A 27,547-nucleotide genomic window follows, 5' to 3' on the forward strand; every position below is an offset into this window, starting at 1 on the left:
CCCGCCCCCGGGCCGCGAACCCCGCCGGCGACCGACGCGCCATTGGCTCCCCAGCGCAGCGCCTCCTGGGTAACGTAGTTCCGAGAGCTAAAGGGACGCGCCGGGAGCTCTCCAGCCTCAGCCGCTAGAATGGCTTCCAGGGGACGGACCCTGGGAAGCGAGGCTCCGCCTGCGCGAGGGCCTGGCTGCCAGTTACCTGCAGGAAAGCTCACAGCTGACAGGATCCACCTGAAGCGCGGTGAAGGCTCAGAACCACAAGACCGCCCCCCCTCAGAGAAAGACCGCAATCAAGGCCTCAGCTGTGCTCGACAACAGGCTGCTTTAAACGCAGAACCACCGGCCGGCGGGGACTTGGCCGCTCAGTGGGTCGTCCCATGCTGCGGGTTTGATCCCTGGTCGGGGCATACAATCAACCGAAGACTGCACTAAAACAAGCGGAGCAACAAATCCATGGTTTTCCTCTCTAAAATGACGAAATAAAAGATTTTTCAAAAGGAGAACTACAGGCTTAAAGCGGCACCACTCATGCCAAAAGCCCGTGATATCAAACCTAGTTAAATACCTGATATAATTGCAGCTCAACCTCTCCCAGAAACATTTTTTTACTTTTTTTGTTGTTAAGTCTCAGCTGAGGTTATATTTTCCATTGATTTTTAGAGTGGGGGGGGGAGAGGGAGGGAGAGAAAAACACATTTGAGTCATCTATCAGCTGCTTCAGGCAGCTGACAGACCGCGGCTGGGGATCGTACCTGCACACTAGGTACATGCCCTTAACAGGGCATTAAGCCGGAGACCCTATCTATGGTGCTCAGGCTGGTGCTCTAACTACAGTGCACACTGGACAGGGCTTTTCCTTTTTCTTCTTGCCTTTGTTTTTCCTATTTTCCCAGAAACATAATTTTTTTTTTCTTTGATCAACAGTAACACCCTTCTGCAGTTTGCTCACTTTTGCAGAAACAATCTCCAGTGCCCATGCAAGCACTGTCACTGCATCCACAGGAAAAATGTTACTTCCCAGTGAGGACAAGGGTTGAATCCAAAACCTTTATTTCAGCCCTGGCCAGTGTGGATCAGTTGGTTGGGCATCGTCCCATTTACCAGGTCACTGGTTTGATTCCCAATCAGGGAATATACCTGGGTTGCAGGCTCGATCTGGCGGCCTTGCACGAGGCAGCTGATCGATGTTCCTCTCTCTCTCTAAAATCAATAAAAACATATTTTACAAAAAAACCAAGCACACCTTTATTTCAGGTTCAGGGTCATCAACGGCATTCCCATGATTGTAGGGCAGACAGTGACTGCTCTGGGTCACCAGAGGAATGGGGGAGGAATCATGATGATAATTCCAACAATGGAAACAGCAGCAAAGCTGAGTCTCTCTAGTCCTCTCCAGTCATGAGCCCAAGGCTGAAGCATTCACATGTTTAAATCTAGCCTTTTGAATCTGACATTTGTCTGTTGTGTGACTTTAAAAAACCCACTTCATATTGATCCTCACATGGGCCATGGTTAGCACCTTCATTACTTTCATATCAGTGAAGTGAGTTTTGAAGACCTCTAAAGTCAGCCAGAGATTCCCAGCTAAGAAATCCAAACTGAGACCTCAGTACCCTGAAGACACCTCCTCCATGTGGAGGGGTCTGTGGGTACTACAGCAAATCGGGGGTTTGAGAAGCCCCAATTTTTTTCACAAGTACCTGGAGCAGAAGGTCTCAGGGATGTCTGGCATATGGACAGCATGACATGTAATGGTTGGTGGTACAGCCACTATTCCTGGAATGGGCACTAAGGTCCAGAGCAGGGGGACTCTTTACCCCCATTTTACAAAGGAGAAAACTATGAGGCCCAGAGCATGGCTCACTCACCTGTTGTCATGGTGTCGGTCAAAAATCTGGGATTTAAACCATTTGTATGGCCCAAGGTATGAGGAGACTGATCACTAATCTCTTCTCTTTGACTTTCAGGAAGGTTTGGGGGCTCAAAGATTACCCATTCATCCTCATACCACCTGGTGCAATTTTGTGTCCTGCTCCAAGAAAGCATACCACAGATGACAGACCATGAAAGTGGGTGAACACTGAAAAGCATGGCTTTATTTTACTAATACTATTAAATGTCTAAACTTACAAAGGTAAGAAAGGGTGTTAATATTGCACATTATCCCTAAAGTGTATGTGTCTGTAATGATGTTTATTAACAAAAGTTTTTCAAAATAGGAAATATAATTCAACGGTTGAAAACCATTATTTCATACACCAAGAGTTATATCTATTCTCTGAGTAAAAATGGGTGACATTGCAATATAGCTTTGTTGTTTTACTGTCCTATATGTTAAAGAAAAATAGTCTCAATTCATAAAATTGGTAAATCAGCCCTTGCCAGTAAGACTCAGTTGGAAGGCATCATCCTGTGCACTGAAAGTTTGCAGGTTCAATTCCCAATCTGGGCACATTCTAGGGTTGAGGGCTCCATCCCCAGTAGGGGACTTGTAGCAGGCAACCGATCAATGTTCAAGTTTCATATCAATGTTCCTCTCTCTCTCTCTCCCTCTCCCTTCCTCTCAAGAATCAATAATAAAACATAGGTGTTAAACTAGTTGCACAAGAACAATGGACAGGATTTTCTTAAAACCTTTCACTGAAGAAGTTTTAGGCCTGGGGTCTTTGCAGGACCTAGGAAACAGATTCCACACAACGAGCCTTGAAATTATCATGTGTGGCCCAGCCGGGTGTGGCTCAGTGGTTAAGCATCGACCTAAGATACAGGAGATCAGGGTTTGATTCTCGGTCAGGGCACATGACCGGGTTGCGGGCTGCAGCCGATCAATGATTCTCTCATCATTGATGCTTCTCTCTCTTCCTCTCTGAAATTAATAAAGATATAAAAAAAAGAAAAAGATATCATGAGTGAACAAAGGAAAAATTCATGCTCTCCCTAGAACTACTTGAGAATGTCATAACTGACCTCTACTCAGGATGATTTCCTTTTCTTTTTTTTTAAATGTTTTCACTGATTTTAGAGAAAGAGGGAGAAACATGAATGAGAACCAAACATTGATCCCCTGCCTCCTGCATGCCCCCTACTGGGGCTCCAGCAAGCAACCCAGGCATGGACCCTGACTAGGAATCGAACTGACAACCTCTTGGTGCAGGGGATGATGCTCAAACAAATCAGCCACACAGGCCAGGGCTTCAGAGTGATTTCTGAATCTCCTAAAACTCACAGCATCCAGGCTTCAAATAAGAGCCAGAAAACCCTGTATTCTTTCCTAGAAGGTCACTGGCAAAAATGCAAATTTGGCAAAAACTGATAAACTATATTTTACCATTATAGTATACCTATGAAAAACAGAAAGTTGAATGTGCCCATAAAAATGTTTACACTTCACACTTGTGGAGCCAAAAAATCTGTTTATAAAACACCCCACACAGTAAATAAAACACCCAAAATGAAAGAGAACTTATAGACTTAAACAGTATTGTACAAACCAAAGAAATATACAGCAAACAGTTCAGGTTGGTGACTTAGAAACTGAAAAAATTCATGGGAGAACATGGCCCTTCATCTGGACTCATATGGTATTTTCTGACCCAACAATGGGTTGGCTTCCTGTCCAGCGTGAACTTCAAAGAGCTCAGGTTATATCTAATTTTCTCCAAAACGTGAAAAAACAGAAGTCAGATTCCCTGAGCACATTAGGATGGTAATGGACACAAAAGGTGGGGACCTGCCACGTGGTAGAGTGAGATGCCTTTGATAACAGAAAAATGGCAAGGGCCCTGGACAGGTCAGAGAGTACACACAGGTACACATGCTTCCCACATAACTGAAACTTAAGATGAATCTCCCAACTTTAACAACTGGAAATATGAGACTAAATTCAGAACGGGGGATTCTCATGGCTTCTTCCAGTGTCATTATACTGGATAAGAAAATTGCACATTCCCTTAAACATTTAAGGTCTTTCCCCAGTGTAAATGTCACACTGTATAATAAGGCAAATTCTAGGGGGAAAAATTTCCCACATTGGGTGCACTCATAAGGCCATCACCTGGGTGAACTCTCAGGGGGTGGAAGACTGTCAAGCTATGGGTAAAATATTTTTCATATTTACTATATCACAGGCCTATTCCTGTGTGAACTCTCAGATGATAAGAAACTCCAGAGATACAGGTAAAATATTTTGTGCATTCACTATGCACATAACACCATTTTCTAATATGAAGTCTCAAGTATTAAGAAAGTTTAGATTTATGGCTAAAAAACTCCCCCCCTTTGCACTGAAACAACTACCTCCAGCGTCTACTCTCTAGTGTTACTTGCATTGAGTACTATCCTTAAAAGTTTTCCCACATTCAATGTAATATTAAAACCTTTATCTTTTGTGAACTCGTTGGTGTACACGAAGGTGAGGTCTTCCCGCAAAACATTTCCCACATTCACTACACACATAAGGCCTTTCGCCTGTGTGACTTCTTTGATGTTGAATGAGCATCGATCTCTTGAGAAAAGATTTCTCACATTCATTGCACTCATAAGGCCTTAACCCAGTGTGAACACTCTGATGATAACGGAGGCCAGAGCCAGATGTAAAGGATTTCCCACACTCTCTACATTCATATGACTTTTTGCTGGCATGAAGTCTCTGATGATTACGGAAGGAATAACAAGAGGCAAAAGATTTCCCACAGTCATGGCACTCGTACGGCCCGTCTCCACTGTGAACTACCTTATGATAACGAAGTTGCCTCTGAGTGGTAAAAGATGTCCCACACACACAGCACTCGTAAGGCTTTTCTCCTGTATGATCTCTCTGATGATTTCTGAGATTAAAACCAGATGCAAAAGATTTCCCACATTCTTTGCACTGATGCCTTTCTCCCGTGTGAACTCTCTGATGTGTGCGAAGGTGGTATCTTCGGAAAAAACATTTCCCACAGTCACTGCACTCAAAAGGCCTTTCTCCAGTGTGCACTGTCCGATGTTGACTGAGGTTAGAACCTGATAAAAATGTTTTCCCACATTCACTGCACTGGTAAGGCCTTTCTCCAGTGTGAATTCTCCTATGATAATTAAAGACAGAACTAGTGGTAAAACATTTCCCACATACACTACACTGATAAGGCCTTTCTCCTGTGTGAACTCTCTGGTGCAGACGAAGGTTTTGTCTTCGGATAAAAGATTTCCCACATTCACTGCACTGATAAGGCCTTTTACCTGTGTGTACTTTCAGGTGAACAACTAATGAGGATTGACACCTGAATGCTTTCCCACATTCCCTGCACAGAAAACACTGTCTTCCAGTTTGAACATCTTGGTCCTGAGCATGTGTCCACCTGGGTCTGAACGATTTCTTACAATCTCCCCAAATGAAACAAGATTTTCTCTTTTTCTGGTGTTTTTGGAGGTTTTCACTAAAATAAAATTGTTTCATACATATCCCACAGCTGAATACTGTCTGGCTATGAGGTGTTCCTTGGTGCTCAGGCAAATGGAATATGTCTCTCAAGACTGGAGCACAACTGTCACAGAAGTGGGTGTTCTGGGAATACAGAGCTGCCTTGAAGGAGCTGGCCTGTGACACTTCTACAGAAAAACTCTGTTCAAAGGGTGCTTCTGCATCCTCTGCTCCACAGCAGTAACCTGAATGCAAATAAAAGCAGGTGAAGTACATGTTGACTCTAAGAATGGAGCAACACCATCACAAATGTTTATTTGTCATATTGAGAAATGAGTCCATGGCATGCTTTTTAAGAAAGGAGTTAATACTCTACAGGACCTTTAATGCTAGTGACGTAAGGTTGTGTTAGAAGCACAAATCCAAATAGAGGGGAAAAACAATCACATCAGAGTAGCTGCCATTAAGGCTCATTTCAAAATGCATGCTGGTCTCATGACACATGTGGGCCTATGTTGCCAAGCAATAGAGAAAGGAGAGAAATGTGTGACATATGAAGACTAGAGAGGTGTACATTCTCCATGGCCTAAATGTCAGAGTAACAGTGACACAGTAGAACAGACTAGTCAGTCAAGTAGCAATCATGAGGAAAGGAAAGTAGAAGTAAGGTTTGCCAAGGGCAATGACAATAAAACACTCATTAAATGGAAAAGGTTCCTGGTACGATAGGAACAGAGGCTGATGGCACACACTACCCAGCTTCAACATGACATTCATGTGAATTCCCCCTGTAGCCTGAGAATCCTTACAATATTAGCCATCCCCCGACCTCAGCTGACACAGCTGCACTGTGATTACATGGCTGGTTCCTCCCCAGACCCAAAACTGCCCACCCAGTAAGGCCAATGACTTTTCAATTAACCTAAGGTGAAGACCTTTCCACACCAAAATGAGCCTATAAATGCAGGAAGGGGTCACTGATCCATCAAATGTGGAGATATCAACAGGTTATAAGGAATCCCAAAATGTCGAGGAAACATGTCGTCACCAAAGGAGCACAATTAAGTTTCCAGCAAGTGAAACCAACAAAGTGTTGGACAAAGAATTCTAAATAATTGCTTCACAGAAGCTCACCAAGCTCCAAGAACATAGAGACATAACTCAGGGAAATTAGGAAAACTATATGAACACACTAAGTTCAAAGAAAAAAACTTTGTAAAATGCGTTAAAAAGAAATTCTGGTCCTGGCCTGTGTGGCTTAATTGGTTGAGCATCTTTCCCTGCATCTAGAGGTCCTTGGTTCCACTGGTCAGGACACATGCACAGGTTGCAGGCTCAGTCCTCAGTAGGGGGCGTGAAGGAGGCAGCACATGTTTCTCTCTCATTGATGTTTCTATCTATCCCTCTCCCTTCCTCTCACTCTAAAAAAAAAAAAAAAAATCAATAAAAATATATTTTAAAAGTAAAAAAATAATAAATACACTGTTATAACTCTAAGATGTTTCAGTAAACCTCATAGTAATCACAAAGCAAAAACCTACAGTAGATAAACCAAAAATATAAGTGAAGTAATCAAAGTATATGACTATGTTAAATCACCAAATCACAAAGAAAGATAGTGAGAGAAAAAAGGAACAGAGGAACTACAAAACCACAAGACAAAAATTAAGAAGATGGTGCCTGGCCCAGTGTTGTCAGTGGTTAGAACATTGGCCTGTCTTCCGAAGGATTGCCTGTTCAATTCCCAATCAAGGGCAGGAACCCAGGCACCTGAGGGAGGCAACCAATTGAAGTCTCTCTCTCACATGTGTCCCTCGAGTGAATGAAAGAATTTATCCTTAGGTGAGGATTAAAAAAACAAAACAAGTTCAAACCATATGGTCTGCGAGACACTAACTTAGACTTTATCCAAAGAATACGCTGAAAGTTTAAAAATCGGAAAGAAAAAAAAAATCTATGCAAATGTAAATCAAGAGAGAGTAGCCTGCACTTATAAGCAGCTATATTTATACTAGATAAAATAAACTCAAAACCTATCACAAAAAATCATTATATAATTATACAGCAATTGATTCAGGTCCTGGCAGGTAGGTAAGGTTGTAGGTTCAATTCTTGGTCAGAGCGCATACAACAATCAACCAATGGAGCTTCTGGCCAAGAAGCTGCAAAGGTGAAAGCAGTACTGGGCTCCAACCACAACCACATCAAAATTACTGCTAAACGAACTAGTCGGTTTCCTCAGTGGTTAGAGCGTCAGCCCATGGACTGAAAGTTCCAGGGTTTGATTACAGCCAAGGGCATGTACCTCAGTTGCAGGCTCAATCCCTGGAACCGGTCCAGGAGTGCACAAGAGACAACCAGTCGGTGTGTCACTCTCAGATAGATATTTCTCTCTCTCTCTCACCCTTCTACTCTCTCTGAAAAGCAATGTAAAAAATATCCTCAGGTGAGGATTAAAAGAAAAAAATTAACACTAAACTACAGAACAACCATCCTTCTCAAATATAGCTGAATGGGAGTTCTACAACTACAGAATTAAAGAAAAAGCCACACGGAGACTGGTAGAACGGGCGGAAACTCAGGATGGGTCAGTCCCACAACCACCTGTGGGGGATAAATATTGGAAGAAATGTCTAGGCTGCAGAGGTTCCCCCTGAACAGCAAAGGGTCCCAGCCCCCTCCCAGGTGTCCACCCCAGGGTTTCATCGCCAGCAACAGAAGTGCCCAATACTTCTGGCTATAAAAACCAGCAGGCATTGGGGATGCCTGAAACAGAGCGCGGCTGGACTACCAAGGAGTTCTCTTAAAAGTCACACACCAACTTCCTTGAATTTACTCCCTGTAAGCACCAGCACTGAGGCAGTAGCTGGAAAGGCACCAGAGATATACGGGAAGTCTGGTATTAGGAGGAGAGCTAGGAGGCAGCTGTCTCCCAGACACAGTGCTAGCAGAGGCCACTGTTTTTGTTTTTTCTGAGCCCTTCCCCCAGAGAGCAAGCAAGTGGTTTAACGATCTGACATTCCATCAAACTGGATCACATTGTTTGCCTAGCCCTTTTGATTCCAGGAAGCAGTGCCCCACCCAGCTTTCAGGGTCCCCCAAGCTGTTTCCAGTGGCTTCTCCATATAAATAACCGGTCTTGGCTTATGCTTCAGATTTTCCTACAATTTCTCACACAAGAAGCATCTGGCCTTAGCAAGCCCCATACTTCTCGTTAAGTGGCCTGGAACAAGACAATGACTGCAATTCCTAGCAAAGGGTGGCGCTCAGAAATGTCAGATAAAAAAAGGAATCGAAAGAGGTACCATGGACCGGGACACACGGGCCTGGCCAGGCAGGGAGGTCCTGGGGAACGCACAGGCTCACTGCCATCCTCCCAGGACGGGGCCGCGCCACCCACCCGGCCCTGGAAGCGCGGCCCGCGAGGGAAGGAAGCAGCGCCCGGGGTCCCCGCCAGGACAGAGCGCCCCCTGGGGGAAGGAGGGTGCGCGGCCGAGCCTCGTGCAGTCGCCCGTCAGGCGGGGGTCTTACCCAGAGAGGCCGTCAGGGCGAAGTTCTCCAGCATCACGTCGTGGTACAGGCGCCTCTGGGCCTCGTCCAGGAGCCTCCACTCCTCCGCGGAGAAGTACACGGCCACGTCGGGGAAGGTCACGCGGCCCTGCGGGCGGGGCGGGCAGCGTCCGCGTCGTCCCCCGGAGCCTCGGGCCCCTCCCCGCGCGTCCTCCAGCGCTCCCGCCCCAGGGCTCCCACCTCGGAGGGGACGCGGGCCCCGGGCGCTGGCGGCTGCCCGCCCCTCAGCTGCAGGCCCTGCGGACACCGCGGCGCCAACCCGGCGGCGGCCGCGCCTGCGGGGCCTCCTCCCGCAAAGCTGCGCCCCCGAGTCTCAGACGGTGCCCGCTGGACGCAGCCCGAGGCGGGCTCCTGCTCCACCTGCTCCCCACCCGGGGCCTCGGGCCGCCAGCTCGCGCCGCCGCCGCCCGCGCGCAGCCCGCACCCGCTGCCTCCCCGAGCCCGTCCCCGCAGCGCCAGGGGCGCGGCACCCGCACCCACGGGGCCCCGGATGCGCCGCCATCGGCCGGCTCCCCGGCCGGGAAAGGCCCCGACGGCGGCTCCGCGGTCCTGCCTCCTGCCCTCACCTTCGCCTCCCCACCGGGCGCCACCCCGGGGACTTCAGACACCGACAGGCCCGTCCACGCCGCGCGGGTCCTGCCGCCCCTCCGCCGCCGCCACCTCTGCTCCGCACCCGCGGACGCGCCTCACCTCGGGCCGGCTCCTCAGCGGACTCGGCGGGCGGGGCGGGGCGGGCGCGGCGCGCGAGGCGGCGGCCCCTGGGCTGGCCCCGTGGCGCTGCACCGGGGCGATGGCGCTCAGCCCGAGTCCCATCCTTGCGGCGGGACGAAAACCCGTCCGCGCTTCTCGATTCTTCTCACCTCCCTCCTGAGGGAACCGTGTGGTGAAAAAAATGCCGGCGGATAAGAGGACACCGGATGTCCCGCCCTCTCCCCCACCCCCAGGAATGAAATCTCACGATATTATATCCCGATGTGTTACTGGGTCAACCTGGCGCAGCGACTTCTGGGTAATGTAGTTCCCAAATCTGAGGGGGAGGATTTTTCTCGCCTAATTAGGTTTGCTACTGAAGGGAATCCTGGAAAAGCGCTGTTCTTATTTTATTGTTCACATTTTTTACTTTATCTTTTCCCAAAGTGATGAAAACTTCTTTAATTAACACATTCCAAAAGACGAAAATAGCAAAGCAATTAAGAATGTGGACTTAAGCCATATTTCTGGATTCAAATCCCAGTCCCAGCAGTTCATAGCATAAACTTATTTTTTACTTTTTTAACACTTACCTAAGGATATGTGTTTGCGGATTTTCGAGAGAGAGAGAGAGATCAGTTTCCTCCCGTAGGCACCACCACCCAGATCAAACTGTTCCGGGCAGAGAGGTTGATCATGCTGTTGATCCTGATTGTTAGCTATGGTTATAAGAAATAGTAATCATGTTCTGTTAACTGTGATTGTTCTGTTCTAATTGGAAAAAGCCATTTCTAACCTGGCTGGGAGTTGCACGCCCCGGATCATGGGATTTACCCTTGGAATGCGGTCCAGTCTTTTCGGAGAACTGCCTATCACTATGGAAAGATTAACCACCTTGTTCTGAAACCATTGAATCCTGGAGGCGCCGCTTTGCAACCCCCCAGCCCACAGTGCTTGCACCTGTTAGCGTTATACCTTGCCTACTTCCTGATGCCTGTAGCCCCTACTTTCCCATGTAATCTTTGTCCTACCCAATATGAGCAGCTGGATTATAGGGCTCCGGCAGAACAGATTTCTGTGGATGAACCTTACTTATCTCCCGTACTACAGACAATATTGAAATAAATGCTCATATAAGAGTCAACCCTGGCTATGCTTAATTGGCTCAAGCAGTGACTGGCAGCCCAGACCCATGTTGTTCGATTCCTGGTGAAGGGCACATGCATTGGTTGCAGGATTGATCCCGGTCGGGCACCTGTGTCTCTCCAACATTGATGTCCTTCCCTCTCCCTCTCTCCCCCCACCCCTCCCTTTCCTTCTCCCCCCAGCCTCCCACTCTCTCTAAAAATCAATGGGAAAAGTATCCTCTGGTGATGATTAACAAAAAAGTGTATGGTGTATGTTTCCATTACATTGTGCAGAGCAGAAAACTTTTAAAAATAAAGCGGCCTGGCTAGGGAGCTCAGTTGGTTAGTGTCATCCCAACATGTCAGAGTTGCAGATTCAATCCAGTTAGGGTGCATACAATAATCAACCAATGAATGCATAAAGATGTGGGAGAAGCCCTGGCCAGGCTGGCTCAGTTGGTTGGGTGAAGCCATGTGTACTGAAAGGTTGCCGGTTCAATCCCCAGTTGGGTATTTGCAGGAGGCAGCCAATCAGTGTATTGCTCTCACATGTTTTTCTCTCTCTCTCCCTCTCCCTCCTCTCTCTCTAAAATCAATAAAAACATATTCTTTTAAAAAATAGAAATGACCCAAATGTCCATAAAGAGATGAATGGATAAACCAATTGTATTATATCCAAAGATGGGAGGGGGGAATGTTGAGCTACTTATATCATAGACAAATCTCTAAGTAATAATACAACATAAAGGAGACCAGAAAAAAAAGTAAACATTTAATGATTCCCATCATATAGATAACAGAAAATACAAAGGTATGTAAACTAAGGGAAAGTAAACCAAGTTATGTGGAGGGCTGAGGAGAGCAGGGAGAGGTTATAAAAGGACATAGGGGGAAAATATACTTACAAGTTAAGTCATTACCATAACTGCAATGATGTTTTAAGTTCAACATGTATGTCAAAACCTATCAAATACTACACTTTAAATATGTGAAGTTTATTATAAGTAAATTATACCTTAATAAAGCTTCAAAAATGGCTCAAGATTTAAAAATCTGTGTGTCCCACTCTTTTTGAGAAATAGGTTTGGCAACTTTATGTGGACCCCACCATCTTTCTCGTACTGCTATTTGAAAGTCAGTCTTGCCTCAGTGGTAGAAAACATTGGCTACTAATAAAGGACATTTCTTTGTTTTAAATAGATCTTTATTGATTTCAGAAAGAGGAAGGGAAAGAGAGAGAGAAAAACATCAATGACGACAGAGTCATTGACCGGCTGCCTCCTGCACACCTCCTACTGGGAATCGAGCCTGCAACCCCAACCCAGGGCATGTGCCCTGACCGGGAATCAAACCTCAGTCTCCTGGATTCTAGGTCGATACTCAACCTCTGAGCCATGCCTGGCTAGGCAATAAGGAACATTTCTATTTCACTCAAAAGGAAGGCTGGCTGGGTCACAAGAGCCACATCTCTGGACTACCTTCCTTTATCTTTGTTTCCCTGGCTGTGCAACAGTGGCCTTCAGGAGATCATCATGACAGCAATACACAAAACTTTTAATTTTCTCTGAAAAAGATTTCAGCTACACAAGATAAATATGCCTGGAGATGCTGAGATTTGTGTGCACACTGATCATGTCCCATCACTTTTCCAGAAACATTTGTGGATTCACGTTTACAGGATGTACATTCCATAGTATTAGCTAAAGTCTCCTCCAATCCCTACCAATCCAGTGTTGTTTCAGTGGCAGTTATGGTCTCCGCTCACCACTATTGTCTCACAATCAGTGACAATCGCCTACTAAATTGTGAATATCAGGACAGAGGGTTCTTTGCAGGACCTAGGAAACAGACTCTCCTCAATATCCCCAGAGATTATCCTCTGTGAACAAAGGAAAAATTCATGCTTTTTCAAGAAGCACTTGAGAATGTCACATCTGACCCCTACTCAGGGTGATTTCTGAATCTCCTAAAATGCCCTGGAGTCTCCCTAGGAGGTCATTGGCAAGAATGCAAATTTGGCACACAGTGAGCTATATTTTGCCATTATACTGTCACCAGAACCACCACAAAGTGTGATACACCCATAAGAATGTTCACACTTCACACTTGTGGAGCCGAAATCTATTTATAAGCCACCACACAGTAAATAGAACACCCCAATAAAAGAGAACTTATACAGGACAGACTTAGACAGTATTATACAAACCAAAGAAATGTGCAGCAAACAGTTCAGACTGGTGACTTAGAAGCTGAAAAAACTCATGGGAGAACGTGGCCCTCCATCTGGACTCGTGAAATTTTCTGAGTCAGCAATGGGTTGGGTTCCTGTCCAATGTTAACTCCAAAGAGCTCAGGTTGATCCTAATTTTCTCCAGTATGTGAGAAAACAGAAGTCAGCTTTTTGAGCACATCAGGATGGTAATGGACACAAAAGGTGGGAACCTGCCACGTGGTAGAGAGAAATGCCTTTGACAACAGAAAATGGCAAAGAGCCCCGGGCAAGTTAGAAAGTATGCAAAATACACATGCTTCCTACGTAACTGAAACTTTAGGTGAATTTCCCAAATTTGACAACTGGAAATAGGAGATTGAATCCAGACAGATGGTTTCTCATGGTTTCATCCACTGTCATTGCACTGGACAAGAAAACTACACATTCCATCAAACATCTAAATTCTTTATCTAGTGTAAGTTTCACACTGTATAATAAAGTAATTTGTAGGGGGGGAAATCTCCCACATTCCATGCATGAGTAAGTCCTTTTTCTGGGTGAACTCTCTGGTAGTAAAAGGCTGTCAAGAACTGGGTAAAAGGTTTTTCACATTTACTACACCATACAGTCCACATCCTGTGTGAACTCTCAGGTAAAAGCAAACTCCATAGATATAGGCAAAATATTTCATACATTCACTATACTCATAAGACCTTTTTCCAATATGAAGACTCAGGTGTTAAGAAAGGTAAGAATTATGGCCAATAAATTTCCCCAATTTTTAGACTCAAACAACTACCTCCAGTGTGAACTCTCCAGTGTGAATTGCACTGGGAACTATCCTTAAAGGTTTTCCCACATTCACTACAACCATAAGGCCTTTATCTTGTGTGAACTCGTTGGTGTACAAGAAGGTGATGTCTCTGCATAAAGGAATTCCCACATTTACTGCACACATAAGGCCTTTCTCCTGTGTGAGTTCTTCGATGTCGAATGAGTGCTGAGTTCCTGAGAAAAGATTTCTCACACTCACTACACTCGTAAGGCCGTAACCCAGTGTGAACACTCTGGTGATAACGGAAGCCAGAGCCAGATGAAAAAGATTTTCCACATTCTCTACACTGATAAGGCTTTTCTCCAGTGTGAACTCTCCAGTGTTCAATGAGGTGAGAATTGGCTCTAAAGGATTTCCCACATTCAGTACATTTATAAGGCTTTTTGCTTGTGTGAAGTCTCTGATGATCACGAAGGGCATAACAAGAGGTAAAAGATTTCCCACATTCACAGCACTCATAAGGACCATCTCCACTGTGAACTCCCTGATGAAAACGAAGATTTCTCCTAGTGGTAAAAGATATCCCACATACACAGCACTCATAAGGCTTTTCTCCTGTATGAACTCTCTGATGATTTCTGAGGTTAAAGCCAGATGCAAAAGATTTACCACATTCTTTGCACTGATGCCTTTCTCCTGTGTGAACTCTCTGGTGTGCATGTAGGTGGTATCTTCGGGAAAAGGATTTCCCACAGTCACTACACTCATAAGGTCTTTCTCCTGTGTGTGCTCTCTGATGAGTACTGAGGTTCGAACTTGATAAAAAAGATTTCCCACATTCACTGCACTGATAGGGCCTTTCTCCAGTGTGAATTTTCTTATGATAATTAAAAACAGAGCTAGAGGTAAAACATTTCCCACATTCACTACATTGATAAGGTCTTTCGCCTGTGTGAACTCTCTGATGTTGAATGAGATTAAACTTTGAACAATAAGATTTACCACACTGACTACACTGATAAGGAGCCTGACCTCCGTGAACTCTCTGGTGTACAAGAAGGTGTTGTCTTAGGATAAAGGATTTCCCACATTCACTGCACTGATAAGGTCTTTCTTTGGTGTGTACTCTCTGATGACTATTCAGGTTGTAACCAGATGTAAAAGATTTCCCACATTCATTGCACAGGTAAGGTCTTTCTCCTGTGTGAACTCTCTGGTGTGTAAGAAGGTGATGTCTTCGTAGAAAGGATTTCCCACATTCACTGCATTGATAAGGTCTTTCTCCTGTGTGTACTCTTTGATGAATACTGAGGTAGGAACCACAGAGGAAAGATTTCCCACACTGACTGCAGAGATAAGGCCTTTTTCCAGTGTGAACTCTCAAATGGTAACGAAGGCCATTATGAGAGGTAAAAGATTTCCCACACTCAGTACATTCATAAGACTTTCTTTCATTATGAACTATCCTGTGTTGAGTGAAGTAAGATTGGCAGCTAAAGGATTTCCAACAGTCACTGCACTCATAAGGCCTTTCTCCTGTGTGCACTCTCTGGTGTAGAATGAGTACTGAACTCCTGGGGAAGGACTTCCTACATTTACTGCACTGAAAAGGCCTTTCTCCCATATGTACCCTCTGGTGTAGGGTAAGTACTGAACCACTGGTAAAGGTTTTCCCACACTCATTGCATTCATGAGGCGTTTCTCCAGTGTGAATTCTACAATGTAAAATGAGGTAAAATTTTCTTCTAAAGGATTTCCCACAATGTGTGCACTCATAACGCCTTTCTCCAGAGGGAGCTGTCCGTTGTCGAATAAGGATGCATTTACGGCCAAAAGATTGTGCACATTCACGGCACCACTCACATTTTTGTCCACTATGACTTCTCCAGGGATAAATGAAGACCAATTTTTGGTTAAAATACTTCCCACATTTTCCACACTTGTACTGCTTTGACCCACATTGAATTCTTCGATGCTGACTGAGGGTTGAGCTTCGCCCAAAAGACTGGCCACATTGGTCACACACATGAAGCCTTTTACCACTGTGCACTCTCTGGTGAACAACTAATGAGGATTGACACCTGAATGCTTTCCCACATTCACTGCACAGAAAACACTGTCTTCCAGTTTGAACATCTTGGTCCTGAGCATGTTTGTGTCTGGGACTGAAAGCTTCTTTATATTTTCCCCAGGTAAAACAATTTTTTCTCTTTTTCTGGTGTTTCTGGAGGTTTTCACTAAAATAAAATTGTTTCATATATACCCCACAGCTGAACACTGTCTGGCTGTGTGGTGTTCCTTGGGGCTCAGGCAAGTGGAGTATGTATCTCAAGACTGAACCACAACTGTCACAGAAGTGGGTGTTCTGGGAATGCAGAGCTACCTTGAAGGAGCTGGCCTGTGACACTTCTACAGAAACACTCTGTTCAAAGGGTGCTTCTGCATCCTCTGCTCCACAGCAGTAACCTGAATGCAAATAAAAGCAGGTGAAGTACATGTTGACTCTAAGAATGGAGCAACACCATCACAAATGTTTGTCACATTGAGAAATGAGTCCATGGCATGCTTTTTAAGAAAGGAGTTAAAATTCAGTTGAGGAAGTTGCTACTGGGCATTACTATACTTCTAAGGCAAAAGAGTGGTAGAGTACTCACCAAAGAAAGGACATAAGAATGGGTGTATGTAACACAAAAAAGATAGATATGTTCTAATTTAGATTCATTCACACCTCTTATACCTATTTCTTTGGGTCAGCTCAACAAAAAATATTTTTTTCCTGTGCTTCAGAATTTTCGTAAATAGTTTATGTGTACCATGAGATGGAAAAGGTTGAAAATTGCTGGATTAATACAATGCAGTGCAATGAGGTCAAACACTGAGGGGGCTGAAGCCTAGGACGGCCACCTCCTGCATACTTCCCAAGCAGGGATCTAATCTGCAACCTGACCGGAAATTGAACCTGAAGTGCATGGGAGGATGCTCAACCAACTGAACCACACTGGCCTGCCAGAGTTACCATTTTATTTTTATTCATCTTTTTTCCACACCAGCCAGGGCCATACACCTTTCAAAAATATATATATTTATTGATTTCAAACAGAGGAACAGAGAGATGGAAACATCAATGATGAGAGAGAATCATCTATCTGCTGCTTCCTCCATGTCCCCTACTGGGGATTAAGCAGGCAACTTGGTCATGTGTCCTGCCTGGGAATCCAACCGTGACCTGTTGGTTCATAGGTTGAGGCTCAACCACTGAGCCATGCCAGTCGGGCAGAAACATTTTTTTTAAATGAATTAAAAAGAAATTCTGGCCCTTGCTTGTGTAGCTAAGTTGGCTGAGCATCATCACATGCATCAAGAGGTCACTGGTTCAATTCCTTATCCGGGCAAATGCCTGGGTTGTGGGCTTGATCCCCAGGGGCAGCCAGGAGACAGCAGATTGATGTTTTTGTGTCTCATCTACGTTTCTCTATCTCTCCCTCCCACGCCTTTGCTCTCTCTAGAACAATGAAAAAAACATCTCTGGGTGTGGATTAAAAAAAACAAAGAAACAGGTTCAAATTAGACGTTGTATGCAAGAAATTCACATCAGCTTTAACAAGGAAATGGGATGAAAGTGTAGAAATTAAAAAGAAAAAATCTATGCAAATGGAAGTCAAAAGAGAGTAACGTACACTTATAAGAAGCTATACTTATACTAGACAAAATAGGCTTTAACGCAAAACCTGTATAAAGAGATGAAGAGTCATTATATAATCATAAAGAAATTGATTCAGGTCCTGGCTAGGTAATGGTTGGTTAGAGCATCATCCTGATACACCCAGGTTGCAGGTTCGATCCTTTGGCAGGGTACATAAATGAACCAATGGAGCTTCTGGTCAAGATGGCTGCATAGATGAACACAGCACTAGGCTCCTCCCACAACCATATCAAAATTACACTTAAATTACAGAACTGCCATCATTCAGAATCACCTGAAATCTGGCTGAATGGAAGTACTACAAGAACAGAATTAACCTTTAAAAGACGGCATTTAAATTCCGTAGTGGGGTCTCCCGGCCGGAGCTTTTTTGGGTATTTAAATTCAGCTCTGCAGGCATTTACTTTTTTGCCTCTATCTTATCTATTTTTTGAGTTATTTATGAAAAGTAAAAACATTTATAAAGAAAATGTATTGTAAAGTTATCTTTTAATATATGTTACTGATGTTAAAAAATGTAAAAATTACATTTACAATTTAAATTACATTTTTTCAATACAAAAAATAAACACTTCATTTTTTATTATTACATTTTCTTAACATTTCACTCTTGGAAATGGTCTTCAAAAAGTTCTTTTTATTCTAAATTAGTTTTTGTGTGAAATAATTTGAAACAGTTGTCTACACACAGGCCTACGTTGCACTTTGAGCATCGAAAAACCGTGCGACTTTCTTTGCCTCGAAGTGAGCATAAGCGGCATCTGGCTTTCTTTCCTCTCTCTATCCAGTGCTCATTATCTCTCGCATCAAGGCGAACGACGCTTGTTGACGCAGCAGCAGGCCGGCCTATCAGGCAATAAGTAGGTTGACTCTCCTCCCTAGCGGCCTCCAAAAGATTTCTCACGAGCACCAAACGAAAATCTCGATGGGTCAACTTGCTCCCTACAGAAACAAAGGCAATCCATGAATTTAGAATAGTCAGGTCAAGGAGGTGAAAGAATAACTTTTTCGTCCACTTCCAAGTTCGTCTGCTAATGGAGTAACTATTAGCCATTCTGTCGGATTTATCAATGTAGCCCATATGTTTGTTGTATTCTTTTATGACTCCAGGTTTCAGAGGTTTCCCCTGGCTATCACAGAAGTTCCCCTCTTCAGGTGGCACATGCATATTTGTCAACATATGGACATTTCTTTTATCTCTCCAAATAATCACCGTTAGATCTCGTCTGCATCTCACCTTCACATCTCCGCGTTTCATTTTCAATTTCTTGTCTTTGAATTCTTTCGGCAAACCAATTCGATTTGCTCTAACTGTCCCACAGCAATTTATTTTTATTTTCCTTAGGTCATCGAAAAGTTCAGGAGAAGAAAAAATATTATCCATCATAAGCTTATGCCCCCTTCCTTCCACTCTTCTCGTCAAAGTTTTCACAGTCGCATGCGTAGCTGTTATATCTTTTGCTGCGTTTTGCCTGTCCTTCTCCAGGTAAACAGTCATATCTACTGTATATCCCGCTGAGTCACACAACTTATAGATTTTTATTCCGAACCTCTTATGTTTTTTTGGAATGTATTGTTTGAAAATCACTCTGACTTCATCCACTGCTAGGTACTCTGAAGGCCTGTAAAGTTTAGAATATTTTTCAATGAGAACATCAAAAAGGTTTCTTATCTTCCAGAGTCTATCATAACTTTCATCATTCCTGTTTGGTTCATTCTCATTGTTTGTGAAATGTAAAAATCTAAGGATATGTAAGAACCTATCGCATGCCATTGCATTACCATAGAAAGGGGTGTAAAATTGTTCCAATCGTGCCCAATAGTCTTTTAGAGAATCTCTGATATCATGTCCCATTTGAATCACAATTGCCAAAAAAGTACACATTTCGGAGTATTTTATGTCAGGTTCCGGAGATGATCCAACTTCCTTTTTCTGTATAAACTGGGAGTAATATCTGTTTGTCTCAAGCACTAGCAGGTGAATAACTTCTTGAAAATAGAGGAAAAATACTGTCATGGGTGAGGAACTTGCCGTGATATTAGGAGCTTCATTTGCATTCAAACCCTTTTCACCACCGGAAAAAATGAATGGATGTTGAAATACGTAGCTCCTTGACTTTTTCACCCATTCCTTTGCCTGAGTTTGAGCTAAGTCTTGGTCGATGGTGCCATCCTCTCCCTCGGAGCTGTCATTGTCGTCTGTAATATGTGCGTCGGAATTGCTGTCTGCGAAAAGTTCCTCCGTAATTTCACTCTCTTGTAATTTTCTTTTGCGATTCACGGTGATGTTAGAGTGGTTTTTTCCTGAATCAAAATGCAGCGAATAAATACAAAAATATACGCACACAAAGATTTTTATCCAAGTGAGGATTGCTTCGTGGAGAAAATTTTCAATTACGAAATGTAAGTAATACATACCAAAATAAATGGAGCAGCTGATAAAAAGCCAGCCAAAGAATCAGGAGAGTTTGAATAAATGCTTATAACACTCGGACAACTTTGAAGGAACTGTTCACCATCGAAGTTAGCAGGGGAACTAAAAAATCTTAGCCCAGAAGAGATAGCAACAGTGAGGGGAATCCAAGGCCTAAGCTTGTTGTTGTATCCTCCTAAGATAAGTAAGGGCCAGCTTGCACGTCAAAAGGGGCCTGTGTTGAGCGAGGGGAATTCAAGGCCAAAAGTTCGTTGTCAGATACTCATAAGGAAGTGCCAGCGCAGCCTGTCAAAAGGGGGAAGTGTTGAGCGAGGAGGGGAGTTCCAAGACAATGTTTGTTGTTATAGATACTGCCCAGAAAAAGGGGGGGCGGGTTAGCAGGTCAAAAGGGACATTTGTTGAGAGATAAATAGTCCTGACATCATTACGCACTCCAACCATCATCAAAGAAGGAGCAAGAAATAACTCAAATGAAGTGGGAACGAAAGTTCCCATTCGGCCAGCGGGACCCACTCCTTGCCGGGAACAAAAGTTCCCTTTTGGGCGATAAAGGTTAAAGAAGAAGCCACATTGAGACTGCTAGATAGGGCACAGATGAAGAATGGGCTGGTCCCACACCCGTATGTGGTACATAAAAACTAGGAGGGAGATGTGGGCTGTGGAAGTACACCCTAAGGAGCAAGGGATCCCAGGCCCACACCAGACCCCTGGCCAAATTCTGGCTGAAAAAACCAGAGGGCACAGAGGCTGAGTGAAACAGAGGGCTGCTGGAGTCCCACGGAGTTCCTCTTAAAAGGCCCACACAGGGGCTTACTTGGACTTACCCCCCCCCCCCCCCCAGGTTTCACTGCTACAACAGCAACTAGAAAGGCACCACAGACAACAGAGGAGTCTGGTAGCAGGATGAGAGCTGGAAGCAGCTTTCTCCCACAAAGAACTGCTAGTAGAGGCCATTGGTTTTTCTGAGCCCTACCCCAGAGAGCCAGCAGGTGGGCTTCATATCTAAGACTCCATCCACCTGGCTCATACTGTTTGCCTTGCTCTTTTTTTTGGCCCCCAAAAAACTACATTTATTTAAAATTTTACAGGACCAAATTATATTTCTTAAGAAATCACAAGACAGTGTTGTGTGTGTGTGTGTAGTAAAATACAAAAATAGGTATTGAAATGATACACATGGAGATTTTGGCACAGTAGTTGTACTGGGGGAGGGAGAAGTAGGGGATGAGACGCAGATGGAATTGTACTAATCTCTGGAAGTTCTCCCTCCCTTCATTTCCTTCCTTCTGCCCGCCTAGCTCTTCTGATTCCCTGAGTCAGCACCCCACCTAACTTTCACGGCTACCCAAGCTGTTTCCAGTGGCTTTTACGTACAAATAACCTGTCTTGTCTTATGCTTAAGGTTTTCCTACAACTTCTCACACAAGAAGCATCTGGCCTTAGCAAGCCCCATACTTCTCGTTAAGTGGCCTGGAACAAGACAATGACTGCAATTCCTAGCAAAGGGTGGCGCTCAGAAATGTCAGATAAAAAAAGGAATCGAAAGAGGTACCATGGACCCGGACACACGGGCCTGGCCAGGCAGGGAGGTCCTGGGGAACGCACAGGCTCACTGCCATCCACCCCGACGAGAGCGCAGTGCAGCAGGTGTCGGGGCTGCGGCAGACAGGACAGGGCAGCGCCGCCCACCCGGCCCTGGAAGCGCGGCCCGCGAGGGAAGGAAGCAGCGCCCGGGGTCCCCGCCAGGACAGAGCGCCCCCTGGGGAAAGGAGGGTGCGCGGCCGAGCCTCGTGCAGTCGCCCGTCAGGCGGGGGTCTTACCCAGAGAGGCCGTCAGGGCGAAGTTCTCCAGCATCACGTCGTGGTACAGGCGCCTCTGGGCCTCGTCCAGGAGCCTCCACTCCTCCGCGGAGAAGTACACGGCCACGTCGGGGAAGGTCACGCGGCCCTGCGGGCGGGGCGGGCAGCGTCCGCGTCGTCCCCCGGAGCCTCGGGTCCCTCCCCGCGCGTCCTCCAGCGCTCCCGCCCCAGGGCTCCCACCTCGGAGGGACGCGGGCCCCGGGCGCTGGCGGCTGCCCGCCCCTCCCGGCTCCACGGCCGCGCTCGGCCCTCAGCTGCAGGCCCTGCGGACACCGCGGCGCCACCCCGGCGGCGGCCGCGCCTGCGGGGCCTCCTCCCGCAAAGCTGCGCCCCCGAGTCTCAGACGGTGCCCGCTGGACGCAGCCCGAGGCGGGCTCCTGCTCCACCTGCTCCCCACCCGGGGCCTCGGGCCGCCAGCTCGCGCCGCCGCCGCCCGCGCGCAGCCCGCACCCGCTGCCTCCCCGAGCCCGTCCCCGCAGCGCCAGGGGCGCGGCACCCGCACCCACGGGGCCCCGGATGCGCCGCCATCGGCCGGCTCCCCGGCCGGGAAAGGCCCCGACGGCGGCTCCGCGGTCCTGCCTCCTGCCCTCACCTTCGCCTCCCCACCGGGCGCCACCCCGGGGACTTCAGACACCGACAGGCCCGTCCACGCCGCGCGGGCCCCGCCGCCGCCGCCTCCCGTCCGCCCTGCACCTTCCTCGCGGGCCGCCCGCCGGGCCTGGGCCGCAGGGTCGGTGGGAGGCCCCGGGGCGCACTCACCTCCGCCGGGCGCCTCCGCGCGGCCGCCGCCATCGGACTCGGGGCGACGGGCGGGAGCGAGGCGGCGGCCCGGGCAGCGCGATCCGGTCCCGGCCCCGGCGCGGGTCCCCGGCGGTCGTGCCGCGCGTCGCACCCGCGTCCGTGCGGCGGAGACGCGGTTCCTTCGCGCCCTCTCGGTCCCGGTCCCTCCGAGTGGCGGACGCCGGCGGATTGAGAAGTGAGGGCCACTCGGACACCGAGCGTCCCGCCCCGGTGATGACGTCACCGGGGCCGCCCGCAGCGGCCTGTCATTGGCCCGCCCCGCGCACGGGCTGCTGGGCCGTGGAGTTCCCAGGGCTCTCGGGCTGCGAGGGCGGGTCCCGCAGCCGGGCTGGGGGAGGTTTCTTTCTGGACAATCCTGCCAAAGTGCAGGTTCTATCCTTTTATTGTTTATATTTTGAATCCTTCTCTTCAGTCCTAACCTGAGGGTATGTTTTATTAATTCACATATATTTTAAATTTACTTCAGCTAGAGAGGGAGAGCGAGACAGGGAAACCTCAGTTGGCGGCCTGCACACCCCTATGGGGACCGAGCAGAAGCCGGGCCAGGCACCCACCGGGAGCCGAACCTCCGACCTCCTGGGGCCGGGCCGTCCCCGAACCGACTGAGCAACACCAGCCCGGCAACTCTCCTCCTGTTTAGAGCAGGTTGCAAAACTGCCATTTATCTCAATCCATTGAGGTTTCCGCTTTCTGGCAACTGGACCAACTAAACTCACAAAAATTATCTGCAGGTGTGAATGTTTTCTTACATGGACCCTCTGGTTAAAGCCCAAAGCTAACAGAGGCACGTCAGTTACCAGGTAGCGTCAGGATGAGCTCTGCCTGACAAATGGTGCTGTGACGTCCACTGACTTGAAGACTAGTTATGTTTATTTTGAACATATACACATGATGTGCTTTATCTCCTTAGCTAGATACAGGGGTGAGGGTTGTCTGTGTTTGGAATTTCTTAGTGGATTGTCATGCACATCAAACTCTGGCTAAATGGTTATGTCCTAACAAAATTCCTTCTGTCTCTACTAGCTCTGTAGAGAGGATTTCTGGGCTAAGAAAATATTTTGTTTGCACTTCCAAGAGTCAACATCACACACCTCAAGCACCCATCTCTCCAAAAGGGATGGGCTCTAACAGTGTTGCAGAGAGCAGTAAGGAAGACCTCCTTACTAAGAGCACGATAGGCAAGGATGGCCCCTGTGGGAATTCCTTTCTGGGAAGCAGGGGGTGTAGAATATGTTTTTAAAGATAAACTGAAGTACATTAAAATTCTGAAGGTTTTATTTGAGCAAACATCCGTTCCAGACAGACAGCAGCAAACCAGACTAGGGGAAAAGCTTTCCTTAAGCAGAAAGGAGGTAAAGCAAGGAAATTATTCGATTGGCTATAGCTTAAGCAGTTGCCTCATTTGGGAGAGCCTAGTTGGTTGTTTGCAATTGGCTGTAATCCTTAGGTATGTTTCCTTTTTTGTTTAACACTCACCCAACAATATGTTTTAATTGATTTTAGAGAGAGAAGTGAAGAGAGAAACATCGATCCACTGCCTGCTGTACAAACCCTGAAGGATATCCAACCCCCAACCTAGGTGTGTGCCCTGACCAGGAATCCAACCTGCAATCTTTCAGTGTATGGAGTGATGCTCCAATTGGTGAACCCAGACAGGCCTCGATTTCTCTTTTTGTAATCCTCACCAAAGGATATTCTCTCCATTGCTTTTCAGAGAGAGTAGAAGAGAAACATTGATGTGAAAGAGACACATCAATTGATTGCCTCCCACATGCGCCCTAACTGGGGCCAGGGATAGAGCCCGCAACCAAGGTCGGTATGTGCCCTTGGCCGAAATCAAACCAGGGACCCTTCAGTCCATGGGCCAATGCTCTAACCACTGAACAACCCGGCTAGGGCTTTAAATTTACAAGAGTTTAAATATTGCAGTTTGCTGTTGTAGGCTGCATGGCATTGGAGTCACCTCAGTCTATTGGCCTCCTGTTTAATTACAGTTCCAAGCCAAAGAAGCAGGTGGCTTCAGTGTCTAGAGCCCACACGGGACTCCTCAGCAGTGGAGGGCCTGAAATATGAGCCCTTTTTGCCATTAGGCAGCTTGGCTCACTGCAGACACTTAGAGGGTGTCCACTCAAAACATTAGCTCCGGTGCTCTCTCCAAGTGTGCACATCAACAGCCCTATGGACTGGAACAGAAGGGAAGCAGCTTGATGTTCCCTAGTCAACTCCTCAGGGTTTCACCTCTGCACTGCTCCTGTCCATCAGTGCTCCCTAGGGAGTCATTAAAAATGCTACTTCTTGCCCAGCTTACATGGCTCAGCAGTTGAGCATCAACCTATGATCCAGGAGATCTAGGTTGGATTCCTGGTCAGGGCACATGCCTGGGTTGTGGGCTTGATTCCCAGCAGGAGGTGTGCACGAGACAGCCAATCAATGACACTCTCATCATTGATGTTTCTATCTCTCTCTCCCTCTTCAATATCAATAAAGAGCAATGAAAACATATTTTTTAAAAAACACAGATGCAGAGCAAAAGGAATTGCGTCTCTTGCTGTGGTTTCTGTGGCCGGGGCACCTGAGACCACGTGATTAACATAGATCTCCTCTACAGCTGCGGGATTTCACAACTGAGGTTACAAGAGTTTAGCACATTATCTTAATAAGGAAAAAACACACAGAAAAAGGTACAGAATGTCCAAATTTCTATTGTTTATTAATGGATTACTACCCCTTTTATGAACACAGGAGAAAGACCTCTTTAATCATCTTCCTCCTGGAAAAAAATCAATGCTTGAAAGACAGTCCCCATTTAAATTTCTTTTTGCACATGAATAGATTGCTACATGTGGGTGTTCAAATAAAGTGACATTTTACCAATCTGTACTGTCATTTTCTCCCTTAATACATGTCGGAAAACAAAATCATTGAGGATTTAGAGTCTGCCTTTTGCACATCCCGAAGCAAAACGAGATGCACACCACCTTAAAAACAAGTGGGAAAAGCAGGAGCTAAGCAAGAAAGGTCCACCGTAAATCACTTCTGGGCAGGGGTGCAACTTATCTTCCCACTGGCTCCCAGGTCACCCCTGACCTCCCATCACAAGTACAATGAGTCTGTGGCTCCTCACTGTGGTCCCCAGCAACGCCTATCCTGCACTCAACCTGGCTCACCCCATTCTTTTCTGTCCCCTCCAAGATGAGGCCTCAGATCACACATGGCACTGTGACTTGAAGTGCCTGCATCCACAGAGGAAAAGGGCTTGCATGGTACCCTCAGGGATGCAGGAGCAGGGAGAGTGTGATGTGGGCCCCGCCGCACATGGCATGCCCAGAGGACCATCTACCCAGCTGCTTTTGGGCCTATTCCTTCTCAGAGGCCCCATCAGGGACAGAAGAGACAGCAGTGACCCCAGTGCCCAGTATGTCTTCCTGGGGTCAGGGTGTCTACAAAAACAGCCCCAAAGGGTAAACATGGCAGGTAAACACCTGTTGAAGACCAACAATTACAGAAAAGATGAAAATCACATGGGACTGTTCAGAAGTGAAAACTCCTTAAAAAGTATGAGTGGGGTCTGAGGACACAACTGAGAATGAAGTGTGTCTGCTCTGGTACTTAGGTGAGGCCAAAGTCTCCAAAACCTTGCAACGTGTTCAGACAGATCCCTCTACTCTGGCATGCCTAGATTCTAATGTCTCCAGCCTGTGGAGGCTCTGCAACCTCCAATCAGCCAGAAGGCTCATCTGGTAGATGCCTGGCTTTGTCAAGTCTCCTCCTACTCTCATAAGTATGTGAGGCTCTCATACTGGCCCCCTCATCAGAGTCTCTAAGACTCCTAAAACACATAGAATTCAAGAGGACCAGAAAGCCCTTCAGTCCCTCCTATGGGGCTGTGGACAGCCACGCAAATTTGGTCAAAACTGGCAAGTTATTTCCTCCTATCGTACAGTCCCTCCACAAGCAGAGAAAGTTGGAGACTACTAAAATGTTCACCCTTTCATGCTTGTAGAGGCCAAATCCATTTATAAACTACCTCATACACTAAAAAGAACCACCAAGATTAAAGGTAATTAAAAGACTAAGGCCTTGATTATTGTACAAACCAAAGCGATGTGCAGCAGGCATGTCCCCAGTTCATGAAATGGAAACTGGAAAAGCTGATCACAGGTATCACATGAGGACAACATGCAGTTATTTCTCTGCAAGCTGCCAGTGAACTTGATATTCTCTGGGCCTACACGGAACCAAATCCACGTCCAAATGAATCATAAAGGAAAAGCTGACTGCTAAGGGCTCAGGTTCCTCTTATACAATACACGTGAACCAGAAATCAGCTTCCTTGAGCACATTAGGGTGTTGACTGTTGCAAAGTCTGTGGAATGTCTGGTGGGAAAGGTGAAAGTACTTTAGCCACAAAACTAGCAGCAACATAAACCTAGGAAGTGCCTTGGGCAAGTCAGAAAGTGTAACATTTAAAAACGCCTGGCCAGGCATGGCTCAGCGGTTGAGTGTCAACCTAGAATCCAGGCAATCGGGGTTCGATTCCCGGTCAGGGCACATGCCTGGGTTGCGGGCTAGCCGATCAATGACTCTCTCATCATTGATGTTTCTCTCTCTCTCTCTCCCTCTCCTTTCCTCTCTCTGAAATCAATACAGATACATTAAAAAAATAAATAAAAGACAAAAAAAACACATTCTTCCTATATAAATGAACCTGATGGGGAATAGCCCCACTGTGCATATCCAGAGGTATCAGTTTCAATTCACACAACTGGCTCCTCAAGGAATTTCCTGCTGGGTTGTTACACTGAAGAGAAAATTGCACATTCCTGGCATATTTAAGGCTTTTTTCTAGTGTGAAGTCTGATAACAACATTTGGAATTACAGATGAAAAATTTTCCACATTGACTGCGCCCATGAGGCCTTTCACCTGCACGAACCCACCACTAATGATAAGGGTGAAACCAGAGACAAAAGATTTTC

At 46.4% G+C, this 27,547-nt stretch overlaps 2 protein-coding genes across 2 annotated transcripts; both read right to left on the reverse strand.

Annotated features, from left to right (window-relative positions):
• Nucleotides 1-2,073: 2,073 nt before the first annotated feature.
• On the reverse strand, nucleotides 2,074-9,781 carry LOC148091156 (uncharacterized). The gene is made up of 4 exons (XM_087827084.1): nucleotides 9,752-9,781; nucleotides 9,535-9,630; nucleotides 8,930-9,056; nucleotides 2,074-5,643 (listed from the first exon to the last, which is right to left on the reverse strand). Exons 1-4 carry the CDS (start codon nucleotides 9,779-9,781, stop codon nucleotides 4,376-4,378), a joined length of 1,521 nt encoding a protein of 506 aa, XP_087683210.1. The 3' UTR covers nucleotides 2,074-4,375.
• A 1,753-nt stretch (nucleotides 9,782-11,534) lies between these two features.
• LOC107539424 (uncharacterized) lies at nucleotides 11,535-22,581 on the reverse strand. Its single transcript, XM_087827014.1, has 3 exons — nucleotides 22,528-22,581; nucleotides 21,730-21,856; nucleotides 11,535-16,238 (listed from the first exon to the last, which is right to left on the reverse strand). The coding sequence occupies exons 1-3, from the start codon at nucleotides 22,558-22,560 to the stop codon at nucleotides 13,879-13,881; spliced, it is 2,520 nt and encodes an 839-aa protein (XP_087683140.1). The 5' UTR covers nucleotides 22,561-22,581; the 3' UTR covers nucleotides 11,535-13,878.
• Between the last annotated feature and the right edge of the window lie 4,966 nt (nucleotides 22,582-27,547).

The sequence above is a fragment of the Miniopterus natalensis genome, chromosome 18 (genome assembly GCF_054644295.1).
Source record: "Miniopterus natalensis isolate mMinNat1 chromosome 18, mMinNat1.hap1, whole genome shotgun sequence".
In the NCBI taxonomy this organism is placed as follows: Eukaryota; Metazoa; Chordata; class Mammalia; order Chiroptera; family Miniopteridae; genus Miniopterus; species Miniopterus natalensis.

Bases quoted from the DNA above. Each gene is read 5' to 3' on its own strand.
- LOC148091156 (XM_087827084.1), bottom strand. From the start codon at position 9,781: ATGGGACTCGGGCTGAGCGCCATCGCCCCG. The intron at 9,057-9,534 runs GTGAGGGCAGGA...CCCCGCCCGCAG, and splicing joins CGCCCGGTGGGGAGGCGAAG to GGCCGCGTGACCTTCCCCGA. The intron at 5,644-8,929 runs GTAAGACCCCCG...ATTTGCATTCAG, and splicing joins CGCCCTGACGGCCTCTCTGG to GTTACTGCTGTGGAGCAGAG.
- LOC107539424 (XM_087827014.1), bottom strand. From the start codon at position 22,560: ATGGCGGCGGCCGCGCGGAGGCGCCCGGCGGAG. The intron at 21,857-22,527 runs GTGAGTGCGCCC...CCCCGCCCGCAG, and splicing joins CGCGGAGGCGCCCGGCGGAG to GGCCGCGTGACCTTCCCCGA. The intron at 16,239-21,729 runs GTAAGACCCCCG...ATTTGCATTCAG, and splicing joins CGCCCTGACGGCCTCTCTGG to GTTACTGCTGTGGAGCAGAG.